The sequence below is a fragment of the Letharia lupina genome (genome assembly GCF_014066315.1).
Source record: "Letharia lupina isolate WasteWater1 chromosome Unknown contig_3, whole genome shotgun sequence".
NCBI classification, from domain to species: domain Eukaryota; kingdom Fungi; phylum Ascomycota; class Lecanoromycetes; order Lecanorales; family Parmeliaceae; genus Letharia; species Letharia lupina.
The window spans coordinates 2365861-2382879 of NW_023502972.1; the positions used below are offsets into that span (position 1 = coordinate 2365861).

The window sequence follows — 17019 nt, forward strand, 5'->3', positions numbered from 1 at the left end:
ATATCGTCTAGTATTAAGAATTTCTTATATAAGATATAATAAAGACGCGTATATTCTTTTTTAACGTTCTTTTCGATATAACTTAATCGTAAAAGATCGAATAAAAAGTTTATACGCCTAAAACTTATATGTATTAAAGTAAGGGATATTTCTAAACGGGAGCTCCCGGGGCTAACTAGTATATCTCTTCTAAGAGCTAGTCTAATAGAAGTATATTTGTTATTAAGATAACGCGGCTCTTAGAAAACCGTATCTAAGATAACGTAGAATTCTAATACTGCGCTTAAGAGAGCCTAACTTCGATAAAAATTAAGCTTCTAAGTTATAAAACGTAGAAGAATCTAGCTTCTAGGGTACTAAATCTAGAAAAGCACTATTTTCTAGAATCTACTTCTTCGCTTACTTCTATTAGTACTAGCTTCTACAATATAAGCTTTTACGATACTACTTTCTCTAATATTAACTTCTATAGTATTAGTATTTATAATTCTACTTTTCGCGATACTATCTTTCGCTACGCTTTAAAGAACTATATCTATTAATACTAGCTTTATCCTTCTACTATTTATATATTAAAAGTTTTATATAACCGACGATTAAAATAGGAGCTTTTTTTTTCGAGGCCAAATATATACTTACTTCTTTTCTCATTTTTCTACTTCTATCTATCTTACTTCTACTCTTTACTACTTCTTTCTTCACTTAATTATAGTATAGATATATCAAGATACTATATAATCTTTAATATATTATTAAGCATAATTAGTCGATTAAAAAGAATTTCTAACGACTAGTTTACTTCGAGAATACTTTTATTAAGAGAGTAGATATCGGTATTATTATCTTAGCTTCCTTAACGTCGCTATCGTATAGTATTACCTATACCGCTAAATATATACAATACGACATTAGATCCCTTAACATTTATATACCTTTCGAAGTCTTAATCGAATTAGACCTCTTATTTAACGATTTCTCCACCTTTAAGTTATACGAAATCTTATAACTGGTATAATTAAAGTCCTTAGACAGCAGACTGACAGGCAACGGGTATGAGGCTTCCTGATAGCTCAAGTTAGCTCAAAGATCGATACGTAAAGAATCAAGGACATATCGGAGGAGATCCTCTTTATCTCCATATTCTCAACATGGGCCCTTACTGGGAGATAGAGGACATTCTTCGCGGTAATTATGAAGTTCTTCCACCACGCTACAGTAACCGGCATATGGATTTTCAACAAGGTACGACCGGAGAATGGAGAAAGGAGTTGGTGATGCAGGTTCCATCTAGGATAGAAGAAAAGGGACATTTACATTATGAAGATACTATCAAAGTCTTTCTTACCATTCGGCCGACTTCATTCATGTCATTAGAGCTAACAGAAATCGGTAAAACTCTTGAACAAAAAGGACATAGCAGGACTCGAGGAGATGGCGGTGGCCTTCTGTCAGAGAATTGGGCTGCGCTGAATTTCCGCATCAGGTCAAAAGTCAAGTAGGCACCGAGCAATCAATAGTTTTCAAGGTCTAGCATCTAGCAGACGGTTTGACTGTGACTATATGAACATGGCAATTGATCACACACCAAATTGAACATACGGAACCCAGTGCATGTTGTTATCTGAAGTGCTTTGACTAATTTTCCAGGGCATTCTGGCATCCCTTTTATTTCCATCCCGTACTCCTGTGGTATCTCCCTCATGCTCTACTCGCGCCTTTTGAATCGATGTGCTTGCATCTTTGGCTCTTTGTGACACATTCAGGGAGCGGTCGCGAAGCTCTCTAGTAGCTTTATGGAGCCCCCAACATACCGATTCATCCGTCATGCCTTTATATCCCATCCCTTCATAAGTGAGTCTCGCCATGTCTTGAGAAAGATTATCTTCAACCTCCCATAAAGTGCCAATAACGTGCCGAAATCCTGCCAGTTGATTTGCGCTAATAAGGTGGATACTCTCGTGGAAGAATTGTTCGTCATGGATTTGACCAGTCCCACAAGCCGAGAGATAGGCGAGGAATGGCGTCTGCTTCCGGAGATTCGTCTCAAGCAGACTTGCTACCGTCAACGGCTCTGTTTTCAAAAGTAGACAGCTTCTCGACGGATCCGATCGATGGGTAGATCCATGACCAGCAAAGTGGAATATACAGATTCTAACGCCATTAGTTAAACGCAGTCGAGCATTTACTCCAAGTACTGCCTGTGAAGTAAGCCTTGACTCTTGCCAGGTAAGTGAGAATGTTTGCGTAGAGGTTTCCAATAGCTTCCTGCAGTCCGGGTGCTGCTTCACACTCATAGTGTAGATATAGTTTTTCGACGATGACATATCGCGCCACAAGGCTAGCACTAGATTCAATGCCTTCAACAAGACTGCTGAACACATCAATATCTGAGATGCCAATCTGTATTCTCTAGTATTAGTAGGCTTGGGGACTCTAACCGCATGATCTCTTACCGTCGTGAGATATTTGACGATTCCCCACGGTAAAGCTGCGTGACCACTCTGATCGAAAAAAACACCCACATCAACAATGTTGATGATTCCTTTCACCCATACAGAAACCTTTTCAAGGACATGTCGGAGCTTGACTTCTTCACCCTGCTTGTTTCGATAAACTTCCCAACCTTTCGAGACACAATCTTGCTTCTTGCTCTCCGTGGTTTCTTGAACCTTATAATAAACCAAATGTTAACAGACTCGGTCACAGACGAAAATAATGCACATTCGCATGATTAAGCGGTAGTTGCATACCTGCTTCAACACGTCAAGCATACTTGAGGAGCAGTCCTCGTATTGCTTTTGATCCTCGGCGTTGAGAGTGGCCAAAGCTTGTTTCCACAAGTCTACTTTAACGGCTTCCTTAGTTCGCATAGGAGTAGGCGTTGTGGAGGCCATAATAGCAGGGATGGGCACGAATGTTCTTCACCTAAGTCAAGCATTAACATTGCGGTGTGGCCGCTTGAAGTTAACTTAAGCAACATCGGCGGAGGCGACGCTGGCATGCGCCGAAAATTTGATCAGCCTTGTGAGCCATAGCGCTTAAGCGCAGCTATGAATGGCGCAGGTTGAAAAGCGTGACGTGGCAGCAAGATGATCTGCGGGGGACGATTAGTGAAAAGGTCTGATTTGTAATGACGTGTTGCTTCCAGACGTCTTGTAAGGCTTGAATATACACGGTTTACCAAGTATGATTGGAATGCCGAGCGGATAGCAAAATTGAGTTTCTCCCTGGCTTGTATTCTGGAGCTTTATTTCTTTCTATCTCATCCCCTGGCGCCTATGGTGTACGTTTGTTTGGCATCCCCCACCAAAATGCTACATACTTGGAATGGCAGCAATATGCTCCTTCCAACACGCTATATGGTTACATATGTGGATGTTACATAGCCTACACCCATAAACGAGTCCTTAGAGCTCGCTGTCGTCGCTTTCTTTGGTCCGGATCTAGCGGAACGACATGTGAAAGGCTTCGATCGTACTCCGTGCATCTGACTCTTGATGAGGGGGTCGATGGCTTGATAACCCGTCTCATTCTTTCGCACCAGGTAAAACGCATTCCAGTATATTTGCAGAGTGCTGACCGCACCCACGCGATCCTTACGAACGGAGAGGAGCCAGTCGAAGAAGGCGTAGAGCACATTGATCGAAATCCTTTGGAGGGTGATGAGAGGATCCTTTTCAGTGAATTGGCAATATCTGGCGACGTCAATCAGTCCCCGGTTAGTCCACTGATTGAAGACAGGAAGGTTGCCTTACTGATACCATAGGTCTTTGACCCAGCCCAGCAGACCCTCACTGCTGTCCGCGTAGATCCGTTGGGTGAGATCCAAAACATCAAATTCTTCCTCCATCTGTTTGTAGTGTGCAGCCGAATGTCCCATCGTCTGTTCGATAGCTTTGCCATGCCTTCGGGGAGCCATAAGGTCGATATGCGTGGGCGAGGTGACGGAGGTGGAGCGTTAAGAGTGAAGTCGGAAGTGAAAACATGAGCGCATGGAAGAGGAAGAGGCGAGAGGTGAAGAGAGGAACACGAAAGACAGGATCGTTAGGAATAATCGGACAAGAAGGGTGGCTGCGCAAAGCAGTCAGTTCTGAAGTCGTCGCCGACGGGTTTGTGATCGGTCGAATTTAAAGACCTTCATCGTTGAACGTACACCAATTTTAAAGAATAACGCTCGGGATTGTCAGCGCTGCCAAGAGTACCGCTGCAAGCCCAAGAGCGTAACTCCCGCCTGTCAGCCCGGCCTCAAAGCTCCCATTAATGACCGTGACCATACCGATTGTGCAAAGGCTGAAACCAATACCGGCTGCGACGAGGCATATAAAGTATCGCACATGCCACCCTTCGACTAGAAGAAAAGCGTTGATGGGTCTTCCATAAGGGCCAATAGCGTCGCTATAGGCATCAAACTCCAGGTTGCTAAAGAGTCAGGAACTAGTCACGAAGTGTCTAGTGAAGATGTAACGTACCTATAGGTAGTAATGAAACCTGCCTTGTGAAGAAATATCATACCCTCGTCTTGAACGCCATTTTGCCAGTAATACTCTAGCATCCCTCGCAACCAAATGAGATTATTTTTCCCTTGCTCAAGGTCATACATTCTTTCAACGGTGCAGTATGTTTCGCCCTGGATCTCATCCCAGTGACTATTAGAGCAGACTCTGGATACGCTATGAATCCTCCCCATGACATCAACACCACAGTCTGTCGAATCTTTTATCTCTTCTAACAATTGCTCTTTGGGTCGGTCGTACCATGCGAGCTCGCTAGAATAATCGAAATCGATAATGACAGCATGCATGACCTTATGCTGTTTATCATGGCTCACCAAACGCATCTTGATGCATCCCGTCAGCTGGTATGATGAAAGGGAGCAGATGATGAAGCAAACATGCCTTTACTTCTTTCACTCCAACAGCTGAATACAATGAAAGTCTTTTCCACCAACCAGACTGCCTCCGGAGTTCTGGGATGCCCCAAGGTGGTTTCAAACTGTCGATTCGGACATCACGGGCCATGACCTTCCCATTTCGTTTAAAGTATAGCCAGACGCATCTCTCGTGCCCCTGATTGATAGCTTCGCGACATCAAACAAGACGATCTAGGATGGAGTCTGAGTGCAGCTGTTTTCAGTAGAAGGCTCGTCACTAAGTAGATCTGATGCAATATCTTTTTCGTCCGTCAGGCTTGCTTGTAGATCTGATTGGGCTCTACCTCAATCTTTGGAGGTATATGTAAGGAGTACCCCTCCAGCGAGTACTCCCCCGTATCGGAGGCAACACCAGCACCAAGAACCTGGCTCAAATGGCCCTCGCGAATGGGACTGTTGACAGAACCCGGTGCAACTTGTCCGTCGTGGATTGCACGAACATTCATTTTCCTTAGGAAGTCCTGCACCTTGTCCCATGACTTGCTCTGCAGCTCGTACTGACGTCCATTTGCGCCAGCAGCCGTCAAGTGTTCAACTGGAATCTCGTACACTCCATCCATCTTGACATAAGACTTCTTCTCGGTATAAGTCCAAGCGTTCCAGCCGTTGCACAATTTCAGCTGAATTCCACTATGTTGATTTTTCTTCGACGGATATATGGGTAGGTAGTCGATGTACTGTAATGTAGAGGCGGCACTGGATGTGATCTGCTCATCATAGATATCACTCATTTGCACTGCACGCCCAGCGTTAAAAATATACTGACAGAGACTACCTTGACCCAATTCCATCGATCTGCCCATCCAAGTACCATGACCATGTGACCGCGCGCCGCCTTGGGCAGGCACGCGTCAGTCGTAGCATATTGCTGACTTATCCCTGTTTGTGAGAGGACTGTGTAGAATTTGCCGTGGGGCAGGTTTTGGGAGCGCATGGTGAACAAACAGCTCGAGCTGGAGACTAGCTTGCGGTAGACACGCTGACTGCACAAGGTGTCACTGTGACAAAAACGGGGCTTTAGAGCCAGAGGACCACAAGTGGAGGTTGATGGCAATAACGAGTTCTGGTAATCATGAAGTGAGCTTTCGATTGTCTTTACTTCAAGCCAGCAGCCCCAGGGAGGCAACATGAGGTTAGCGTTGTACTAACCGTTTCAGTAAAGCTATACTAGACCAGGAAAATCACCTAAGTCTTCCCAGATAGCGGCGCGATCTTGACTCTAGGGCGACGGCAACCTAGAAATAGAGAGGCTTGGAAACGGCAATTGACCCTTGGCACAGTTGTACTGACAGGATCGACACTCTAAATTTTCGGCTCTGACACGGAGAAGAAGCAGGTCATAGGTAAAAAGAGAACGACACGTCGCATCCAGGTAAATAACATGGTGGGGTAGGATAATGCTGCAGCTCTGCCGGATGCATGCTAGATGTGTTGTGTCGCCTCATCTTCTAGCTTAAGGCGCTTCCGATAAGCACATGTCACTGCAGGCGCTATATTCAGCAAAGATCTACCCAGCAACCCAAACCACGCTGCAGGTGCCAGCAGCACTCTTCCCTTCATCAACGTTTGGACCCACTGTTCCACGGTCGTGTGTCATCGGATTAACGTGGAGTCAGCGATGATCAATATATCTCGTTTACTAGATTTATCAACTGACAGCATTGTGGAAAGTAGTGCTGGGGAAAGCAATACTGTATCGACCTTTAATAGAGTGTGATCCAGAAATGAGGCTGCTCCGGAACCTCTAGACTCTAGCGCAGCCTTGTTCCTAATCTGATTCCGTGCATTAGTAGTGTTGTAGGGACTGCGGGTGGGGCTTAGCGCCTGCATCCCTGCCTTCGACCGTTTTCTGTCTCGACCCCCCTCCAATCCTAGCGCACCTGCCAATTCTGGCTCTCTGCCGTATGTTGCCGATCGTCTTAGTTGAAGCCGATAACGCGATGTCTTTGCAGTTCTTGTTGAAGACTTTGTAGATACGGTGGAGTCCACCAAAATCGAACAAGATGATCTAGGGACGGTGTCTGGGTGCAGCTGTTTTCAGTCGAAGGCTCATCATTATGTAGATGTGATGCAATATCTTTTTCGTCCGTTAGAATTGCATATAGATCTGATTGGGCTCTATAGATTAATGCGGCTATAATTAGCAATGGTCCTGTAAATGGCATCATATGGTGAACCGTAGAAGCATCATGTGTTCCATCTGAGGCCGAAAACTGTGCTCGTCAAACAGAATGGTGCCTGCTACGGGCCTAAGCTCCGGAGCGATCTCGACGGCGCCGGTCATGTCGTCCGGGATGGGAGAAAATATACGCGCGTAAAGAACTTCCTTAATGCGATCCCATTGGCTCATTGGGTAAAAATGCTCTATTTATAAGCAAGCTACCGCCACTCCCCGTAAAACACTCTAAGCCTTATCCAGGCAATCGCTGTCATAAAACTTGAAAGATTCTATTTATATAATTGAAATGTCATGTGACTGATGGTCAAAATAGGAGCCTTTTTTTGGGGAGTCAAACGCATGCCCATTTCTTTTCCCATCGATCTGCTTCTGTCATCTTACTTCTGCTTCTTCTCCCACGATGACCAGCCTACTCCGAGAATGCTCCTGTCAAGAAAGCAAGTATCGGCATTGTTAACCTAGGTCCTAGAAATGATGCAATAGGGGCTTCTCAATTATACCTTCCTCCTACTTCTCTCCCCGACACTTTCGCCACCTTTGTGCCCTTCTTTCTTTCCCCCCTGCCTCTGTTGAGCTTGCGTCGAAACACGCAAAGAAGCATGATTCCTCAGCATCCCCTTTTACATAATGCGTCCAACAGGTGATGCGCTTCTGAAACGGTGGCATAGGATGTTGGGTCTATCGCGGCAATCACCGCCATCCTGATACCGAGATCGACTTCGGGAGGAACTACGGGAACGCCGGATCGCAAAGACACACTGGCAAAAGCTCAGCGAGACATCAGATGTCTTCTTTTCCAGCAGCCGAGCTCAGTACGATGGGTTTCCAGTTCGGAAATTACCCCCATTTATTACCTCTCGCCATGTCCTCGTATACGCGTATATGCTGGCAAAGTTCACTTTACGCTGGAAATTCTACCGAACAGCCGCTTTCATTTGCAACGCTCCTCATTACGACTCAGTGCGCGAAATAGTGAATCCCAGCAAAGACCAGAAGCTTAAAGAAGTTGCTTCACGTCACCAGATTGACCTGGTAGAATTTAAAAGAGTTAGTCGCCAGCTGCGACAAGCATGGCCTCTTCTCCCGTAGAGACGTGCTTCTGGTGATAATCAGACCCAGCTGTAGAAACGCAATCGAGAGGATACCAAAGTTACAGCCAATGGCTTCACCCAAATCTCTCGATCTTTTGTAATTAACATTCGTCCAGTTATTGCTCAATGCTCTGCCCTTTACCGCTCCCACACCCTAAATTCTACCGGACTTCACCAGAGAGGCTACGTGCATGCATGCAGAAAAGCGGGCTGCTGCAATAGGATTCTGCAATATGCTAAATTGGTCGATTGATAGAATGATTGATTCGGCTCCCTCAGTCTCTTGCTTGCCCACAAACGATAAGGTAGCCCAGAAACCGGTAGATATGACTAGTGCGGCCGACCTTTCATCTTACCTCCATCTCATTCTATACTAGCTACAACTAATACTGAGATATTAGTCTATATAATAGAATAAGGTAGGGCTAAGCTATAAAACCTTAAATTTATATATATAGTTAATTATAAATTTAAGATTATTACGCTCTTTAATTAAATCGACTAAATTAGCCCACTAGCTCTCTTAAGCTTTCTTATTAAAAATTTATATATAGAAGTTTTATACTCTAAAATAATTAGCTTTCTATAAATACTATTACTTTATAATTTCGTAAATTATAAAACTTAATTTACGCTTTCTAACGATATAAAAATTATAAAGTTTGATTTATTATTAATAAATTTAATAAATATTTAAATATAGTAGTTATATTAGACGCGTCTAGAATTAAATAATAATTCTTTTATCTATTTATATAATAATTCTTCTTTTATTATTCTATTAATTTATTAATATAAATATATTTATTCTTAATATTTCTTATAAAAATATTATTAAACGCTTTAAATATATATATCTCTTTTATTTATCTCTTAAAGTTCTTATTAACACTCTTAGATTATCTCTTAACAAATTTATTATTATTAATAATTAAGATCGTAAGCGAGTTTAATAACTATTTATTATTACTTTTAAACGTATTAAAAATTTCTTAAAAAGAGTCTAAATGAATTTATAGCTATTATCTTCCTTTATATACTTTTTCTAAGCTAGCGATAATATCTTTTAATCTAATAATACTATCTTTTAAAATATATTTTTCTTCTCTACTTATTTTTTATTACTCTATTTTAAAGCCTCTTAATATATATTATATTCTAAATATTATTAAGAAGAAGCTTCTAAATAAGAGAAAGACGTTATAAAAAACTCTCTATTATAAGACTTATTAATAAACTTCTTTAATAATAACTCTTTCGATAGTTTACGTTCTTTTAATCTATCTTTTAACCTTTATTTAATTTTTATTTAATTTTTAATAAGATTTATTAGCTATATCGCGTATTATTTATATATTATAAAGCCTATATAATATAATTTAAGTCTTATAAATTAGATTTATAACCGCTATAATATATTATTATAAAAAGATAAAATAGTTAAATACTACGATAGCGAAAAGATTAAAGTTAATATATTTAAAATAAATAATATAAAATATAACTATAAGAGCGTTAAAATAAATATAAATAATTCGATTAATTTTAGCGAGTATATTATTAATTAAATCCTTTACTTTTTAATATTAAAGATCTTAAATCTTATTAATAATTATAAAGAATTCCGCCGCTATAGCGTTTAATATAATAATATAATCTCTATAATCTTATAGTAAATTATTATTAATTATTTAATTATTTTATATATATATAAAATCTAAAAAGTAATTACTACTTATATATCTACTCTAACGCCTTTAAAAGACGAAAAATTAATTTTTAATTAAATCTATATTATAGATAGTATTTAAAATTAATTTATAATACGATATAACTTTCTCTTAATCGCGTTTTTTATATTAATTTTATTAGATATAATTACTATAATTATATTAATTAAATACTTTATTATAAAATAATTATAATTTTTAAAAGTATTAATTTATATATTAGTATTCTTAAATTAATATTCGAAAAGCTAAAGATTAATTTAAGTATATAAGACTATAAGCTACTTTATAAGAATCTATAATATTATAATTCGCGTATCTATAATTATTCTATTTTAAATAAGATTACTATTACTTAGAAGAGTAATATAAATAATCTATTAGATATATCTAAAACTAAGAATATCTTAGTAAAGAATTAAAGTAATAAGAGATTTAATATTTTATATTAATATTCAGCCTATATATCCTTATACTACTTTCTTATATTTTTATTTAATAAATAATTATAGTATAATAATATATCTAATATAGATATTATATTAAATAAGAGTCTTCTTATCTATCGATATAATAATAATAAAATTATTTTACAAATTAATAAAATTATTAATTAAAATAGCTCTATATAAATAACGCTTATCTTATATTATAGATCTATATTATTTATTTCTTCTATTTTATTAATCGCTAACTTCTTATAAATATATAATATAAAGTTATCTTAATAAGTTTAATCGCTTTTTTTACTACGATAGACTACTATAATATTTCATTTATAATATCTATATAATTATTAAAAATAATAAACTTTATTAATTAAAGATAAATTAAAATATTATTTAAGCTAATATCTATTAAATAGTCGTTAATATTTATATTAATAAAGTTATTATAAATAATTAAGCTAATAAATAACGCATTATTCTCTCTTTCTTCTATTAAGAAAGCTTATAATTTATAAAATAACTCTATTAGAATACTATTATCCTATTTACTAAATTCGATTAACTAAACCTCTTTATAACTTTTATCTATAATTTAAAATAAATTAAGATTATTAAAAATCTTCTATTCGACGAATACGCTATTAATTATTTTAATTTAATTACTAAAATATTTAAATTAAAGCTAAAGATTCTTATAAATAATATTCTAAAAAGAAAGATACTAAATATACTCTTATTCTTTTTATCCTCTATTATAATATAATAGCTCTTTCTCTTTTTATTTAATAAAATAGCTTCTTAAATAATATATTAATTAAATAATTAATATAGATTATAATTTCTAAAAATACTTCTAATATAATTTAATTCTTTATATATTATAATTTCTATTAATTAGCCTTATATATTATTTAAAAAAAAGTTTATTCTTATAAAGGCGAAATATAATTAATTAAAATATCGATTAACTTTAACTCTAACTAACTTTATAAATAATAAATCGAGTTTTAACCTATATTTACACTATTAAATTTTAAAAACGAGGTCTATTATATATTTATATTCTTATTATATTATATTTTAAAGATTAATTCTTTAACGTTATTAAAATAAATATCGCTATTAATACTAAAATCTCTAATTAAAATTTATTTCTTAATCTCTATATAATCATTATTAGATATATACTTTATAGAAACTATAATTAATATATTATTAGTAGAATAGATATTATCTTATCTTATTAAAATTTAGATAAAAATATATATAATAAATAATTTTCGAAGAATTTTAATGATTATATTATTTTTAAATTAAATTTCGAGTATTTTATATATTATTAATATAAGTCTATTAAGATATTAAATAATAAATTTAAATAGAATTATTAAGTAATATTTTATAATCTCTATTTATTAATTAAATATAACGCTTATATTAATATAAAGATTTACGCTAATATTAAAGTTTATAAATATATTTTAAATATATTTATAAAAGTAGCAATTAAGTTAGTTTTTAATTAAAGTATAAAAATAATATAAGTTAAAACGATATAGATCTAAATTAGATAAATAAGATTTAAGAGTATTAAAACGTATAATACATAAGCTCTATAAAAGTCTATTAAAGGATTTTTAGCAATAAATTATATAATTATAATTCTCCTATTAAACGATTATTTATTTATCTTCTAAATTAATATAATATAATATTTAATAATAATAATAATCTATTCTAGATAATCGATATAATATATAAACGCTAGATTAAGCTAATAGCTTTCTTTTAATTAGTTTAATAACGTTAATAGCGAAAATAAGTAAAAGATCTCTTCTATATTAATTTATTGAAATAATATATCTAAAAAAAATATATATATATATATATATTTAAATAAAGTTTATATTAGAGGCGTAGAAGTATTATTAAAAGAATATACTATATTAATTTAAATACTAAAAAGCTTTTCTATCTATAATATCTTCTTCTAAATATATTAAACTCTATATTATTTAAAGACTTACGTATAATAGACGATAATATTCTTTTTTTTATTATAATATCTATATAATAAAAGACTTACTTTATAATAATATTAAATAAAATTAAATATTAAATAAAGTAGCGATTTAATAGAGAGAATATTACTTATAAGATCTTTTTATAATAATTCTATTATAATATAAATCTAATAACTCTCTAAATTTATAAAATAATTATAAATTAAAGTATATAGATAATTTCTTCTTTATTAAATAGAAAAACTTTAAGCGTAGTATAAATAGCTTACCACGCTAACGGTAATATTAAAACATTACGACTTTTTTTAATATAATATTTCTTTTTTCATATACTAAAACTTTTCGCGCTAGACGTATTTTTCCTTTTTTTACCCATAAATAATTTAATTCTTCTCTCGCACTTTACGTATATTTCTTAACTAACGTATATTATTCTTTATTTAAATTATTTAATAACTATATTTATATTCTTTAAATTAAATATTATACTCTCTCTCTATTAAATAATATATAATATAAATAAATCGTCGTTAAAGACTTTTATTTTTATTTAATTTAAATTTACTTAAAAAGAATAATATTACTTTTATAAAGAATATTAATTTTATTATTAGCTTTAATTTATTAGCGATTTAATAAAATTATAAATAATATATATTAATAATTAAAATCGATTTCTACGCGAAGAATATAGCTATTAAATTAATATCTAAGAGTAAATATAGATAAATTTTAATAACGATTAAATTATTATAATTAACGCTATTTAAAATATAATCTCTTATTTTAATAGCTAACTCTTCTTTCTAAATAGCTATAAAAATATTAATAAAGTTATACTTTAGAATATTATATTATAAAAAGTATAATATAACTCTAAAATAGCTATTACTATAACTTTATCTAATATTACTTTTATTCTTCTTTAAGATAATATTATTATTTATTCTCGCTTTAAGATTTCTCTTAATATTATTATTTAATCTAATTATAATATATTAATAAAGTTTAATTTAACTTAATTATTAAAAACGATTAAGCTTATTTTCTAAAATAAAATCTCTATATAAAATCGCTATAATATCGAGATCGTTAATTATATACTTTAAGATATTTAAAAAAACTTTACTTCTTTTAATAATATAGTTATATATTTCTATAATAACTTTTATTAAATTCTTCTAATATTAAAAATATTAAGTTAAATTATATCGCTTAAATTATATTAAAAATATTCTACTTTTAAAATTATATTTAAATTTTTAAATTTATAAAAAATATAAAACTTCGAAATTTTAATTTAATTAATTAAGATTAGACTAATATAAAGAAATTCGCTTAAAAACTATTAAATATAAGTAATAATATTTTAGTAAGCTTTAAAAAATAAGAAGCTATTAATTAATCTATTAAGTAATTATTAAATAACTTTATTACTTAACTAATTAATATTATTTATAATAATCTTAACTTATATTAAATAGCTAATTTCTATATATATAAAGCGATTCTTTATACTCTTAATAAGAATATTACTCGATTTAATAATTAAGTTCTTAATAAATTTTTTAGAGTTAAGATTATTTATAATAATAGAGATTAAATCGTTAATAAGAAAGATAGCTTTCTTCTATCTATTAAAATAATAAATATCTTTAAATCGACTTTACTTTTACTCTATTATTTAAAATTAAAATAAAATTATATAATAATATTATTAAAGAATTTAAAGTAATATATAAATCTATATAATAAGATATATCTATAAATTAAATATATTAGATTTAAAATATTTAATTATTATATTTTTAAGAGTAAATATAATAATAAATAATACTATATATTATATATCCCTCTAACTTTATCTAATTTAAATAATTTATATACTTTCTTTTAATATATCTAATTTCTAATTCAATTAACCTTTAATATAATAATTAATAAATTTTAAAATTAATTATTATAGTAAATCGACTTATATTTATACTTCGAGATCTTTATTTATAATTAAATATATATAATTCTAAGTTAAATTATTAATAAGATCGATTTATTAATTATAATTTTAAACGATTTATTAAAAAAGTAACTTACTTAATTAATAAGATATATTAAAAATAAAATTATTAAATAAATATTTCTTTTTTAAATAAAGATATAATTAATTAATAATTTATAATAATAGAAGTAGATTATTTATCGTATAGAAAGTAAGTAGAGTTCGATTTAACTTAGAGTTAAAGCTTTTATTTTCTTTATTAATTTCGTAATAATAGAAATAAGTTAAAAATGTATAATAAGCGATTAAAGTTCGATTTAACTTAGGGCTAGGACTAAAATTCCATTTAACTTAGAAAAATCCAACTCCATAAATTTAATTCATAGGCCTTTACTTGTCTCATAGATCATCGAATTGAGTTTCCTAACCCACCCTTCCTATAAGACATAGGGAGTTAGTATGACGCTTACCAACTGCGAGAAGGCACCAAGCAACATACCGAGCTTAATGGCGGATCTTCAGCCAAACTAGTTTACAAACCCTGTAATTCGGTCTGCTTCCGATCACAAAGCAATAGTTGTCGGCTTATAAGGAGTTCCATGCTCTGGCAAAACGTTTCTGCTAAACCAGCTGAAGCTACTCGATGATCCTTCGATCAAGAACCGAGCACGAGAGCCGGGGGAACACGGAAGCTCGCTGCCATATGCATGTCGCCCACTGTCGTGCTTACGTTCCCATTCTGCAGTCTGATCCTAGCTTAGAGCCTATTCTACTAATAACTCTCATATCAAGTTCGATAGCTCTCCCCTTTCTATTTGAAGGCAGAAATCACTTTCCCCAACACCTGTGGTGGTCATATATTAGCACCCTGGTCACACCAGCAGTCAACCTTACACACCAACGGTCATGGCTTCCAGTATCGTTGACTCTCCCGCCACCATAGCTAGTCTACTTGACACCTTAGCTGCTCTGCCGACCTCCCCTCCTTCTCTCTACCTTGATCTCGAGGGAACGAACCTTTCACGTCATGGTAGTATTTCTATCATCGAGCTTCTCGTCCTCCCTCAAAATCACGTCTACCTAATCGACGTCCACGTCCTCGGTGAGAAAGCATTCTCCACCCAAAGCTCTGATGGCCGGACGCTCAAAGTCGTCCTCGAGTCTCCTGATATCCCAAAGGTCTTTTTTGATGTCCGAAACGACTCCGATGCGCTCTACAGCCATTTTAATATCAGCCTTGCTGGCGTCCAGGACATTCAGTTGTTGGAGAACGCTGCCCGCTCATTCAACCGGAGATGCGTCAATGGATTGGCGAAATGCATTGAGAAAGATGCCACGATGACCTATCCCCAGAGATCTGATTGGAAAACAGTCAAGGAGCAGGGGAGGAAGCTGTTTGCTCCCGAGCAAGGCGGTTCCTACGAGGTGTTCAATACACGGCCTTTAGCGGAAGAAATCAGGAAATACTGCATCCAGGATGTACTCTTTTTACCGGGGTTGTGGTCCACGTATTCGGCGAAGGTCTCCGCAGCTTGGGCGGAAAAAGTACGTCTAGCAACGCTAGCTAGAGTATCTTTATCGCAGACGGCTAGCTACAATGGACAGGGGAGGCATATGGCGTTGGGTCCATGGCCTTAAAACCCTCCCTAATGGTGACAATGGCGAAGGATGAGGCCATAGAGCTAGGAAAGGACGTGGGTTTATTGGCGGGGATAAAGGCTTCGGATCTTCAACAGAATGTACGAGCTGCTCCCTTGATGATTGCGGTTATTGTGGACACTGTTAGACTGGAACCACCATCAAAGTGATCGTGTTGTATAAAGTTAAATTAGGATAAGACTTCAGAGTAATCACAGATTTTACCCCCCACTATCCACACGCAGTGATAAGTCTGATATTACTGAGAATAACAAACGCTCTTTTCTCTAGAAGCGCTTAAAATTGAAGGCTTGGGCTAATTAACCTGGTGTGGGAAAGATAGATAGCGAGTAACAGTCGTGAATGCTCTTTCCGGTAGTTTATTGCCTTAGTTGCACGGAAGGTAGCTAAAAGCGCGAATATTCCGGGATAGCCGGGTTTTTCCCAGCATTGGCAGAAAATACAATAACTTTGCGCATCTCTGAATATTACTTCCAACATTGTCGTCGAGTTATAATAAGCCTATGGCTGCTTGATAGAATAATAAATAAGTAGATATAACATCAAAAGGCCGTTCTCTTAGCCAACAACTTCTTTCTACAATCTCAGCGTATGAAATTTAGCTTACATAGCGGTTTATCGGAGAGCTAATCATTACGCAGATCTCGAGATGAGGGGAATTTTACTAATCTTATCCTAAGTCATAAAGCTAGACGCTTCAACGTCCACCAAATCATTATTTGCCCTCAATCTAGAATATTTTACAAAGCGTGCTCTAAGGGATTCGAGGTAGAAATCGTTCTCTATATCCAAAACATCCCTAAGATCGTTAACTAGGAGACTTTCACTGGAGTCATCGAGATAGCGAATATATCATATCTAGAGTTAAAGAAAATAATCAATTTCTTTTACAGCATAAGCTATGATAACGACATTCCCGAAGTAACTAAACGAGAGACTATATCACGTATTTCTCTGC

The 17019-nt window shown here is 34.2% G+C and overlaps 4 protein-coding genes across 4 annotated transcripts; 1 reads left to right on the forward strand and 3 right to left on the reverse strand.

Moving 5' to 3' along the window:
• Positions 1–2160: 2160 nt before the first annotated feature.
• Positions 2161–2894, reverse strand: HO133_007485 (uncharacterized protein; the record flags this gene model as incomplete). The annotated part of the gene is made up of 3 exons (XM_037298376.1): positions 2161–2400; positions 2454–2669; positions 2751–2894. The coding sequence occupies 3 exons, from the start codon at positions 2892–2894 to the stop codon at positions 2161–2163; spliced, it is 600 nt and encodes a 199-aa protein (XP_037157011.1).
• A 461-nt stretch (positions 2895–3355) lies between these two features.
• Positions 3356–4837, reverse strand: HO133_007486 (uncharacterized protein; the record flags this gene model as incomplete). Its single annotated transcript, XM_037298377.1, has 8 exons — positions 3356–3695; positions 3756–3905; positions 3985–4071; positions 4154–4224; positions 4277–4290; positions 4335–4348; positions 4411–4419; positions 4470–4837. 8 exons carry the CDS (start codon positions 4835–4837, stop codon positions 3356–3358), a joined length of 1053 nt encoding a protein of 350 aa, XP_037157012.1.
• Positions 4838–5181: 344 nt separating this feature from the next.
• HO133_007487 (uncharacterized protein) lies at positions 5182–7280 on the reverse strand (the record flags this gene model as incomplete). Its single annotated transcript, XM_037298378.1, has 4 exons — positions 5182–5637; positions 5697–5913; positions 6736–6938; positions 7176–7280. 4 exons carry the CDS (start codon positions 7278–7280, stop codon positions 5182–5184), a joined length of 981 nt encoding a protein of 326 aa, XP_037157013.1.
• An 8028-nt stretch (positions 7281–15308) lies between these two features.
• On the forward strand, positions 15309–16210 carry HO133_007488 (uncharacterized protein; the record flags this gene model as incomplete). Its single annotated transcript, XM_037298379.1, has 2 exons — positions 15309–15947; positions 15995–16210. 2 exons carry the CDS (start codon positions 15309–15311, stop codon positions 16208–16210), a joined length of 855 nt encoding a protein of 284 aa, XP_037157014.1.
• Positions 16211–17019: the final 809 nt, after the last annotated feature.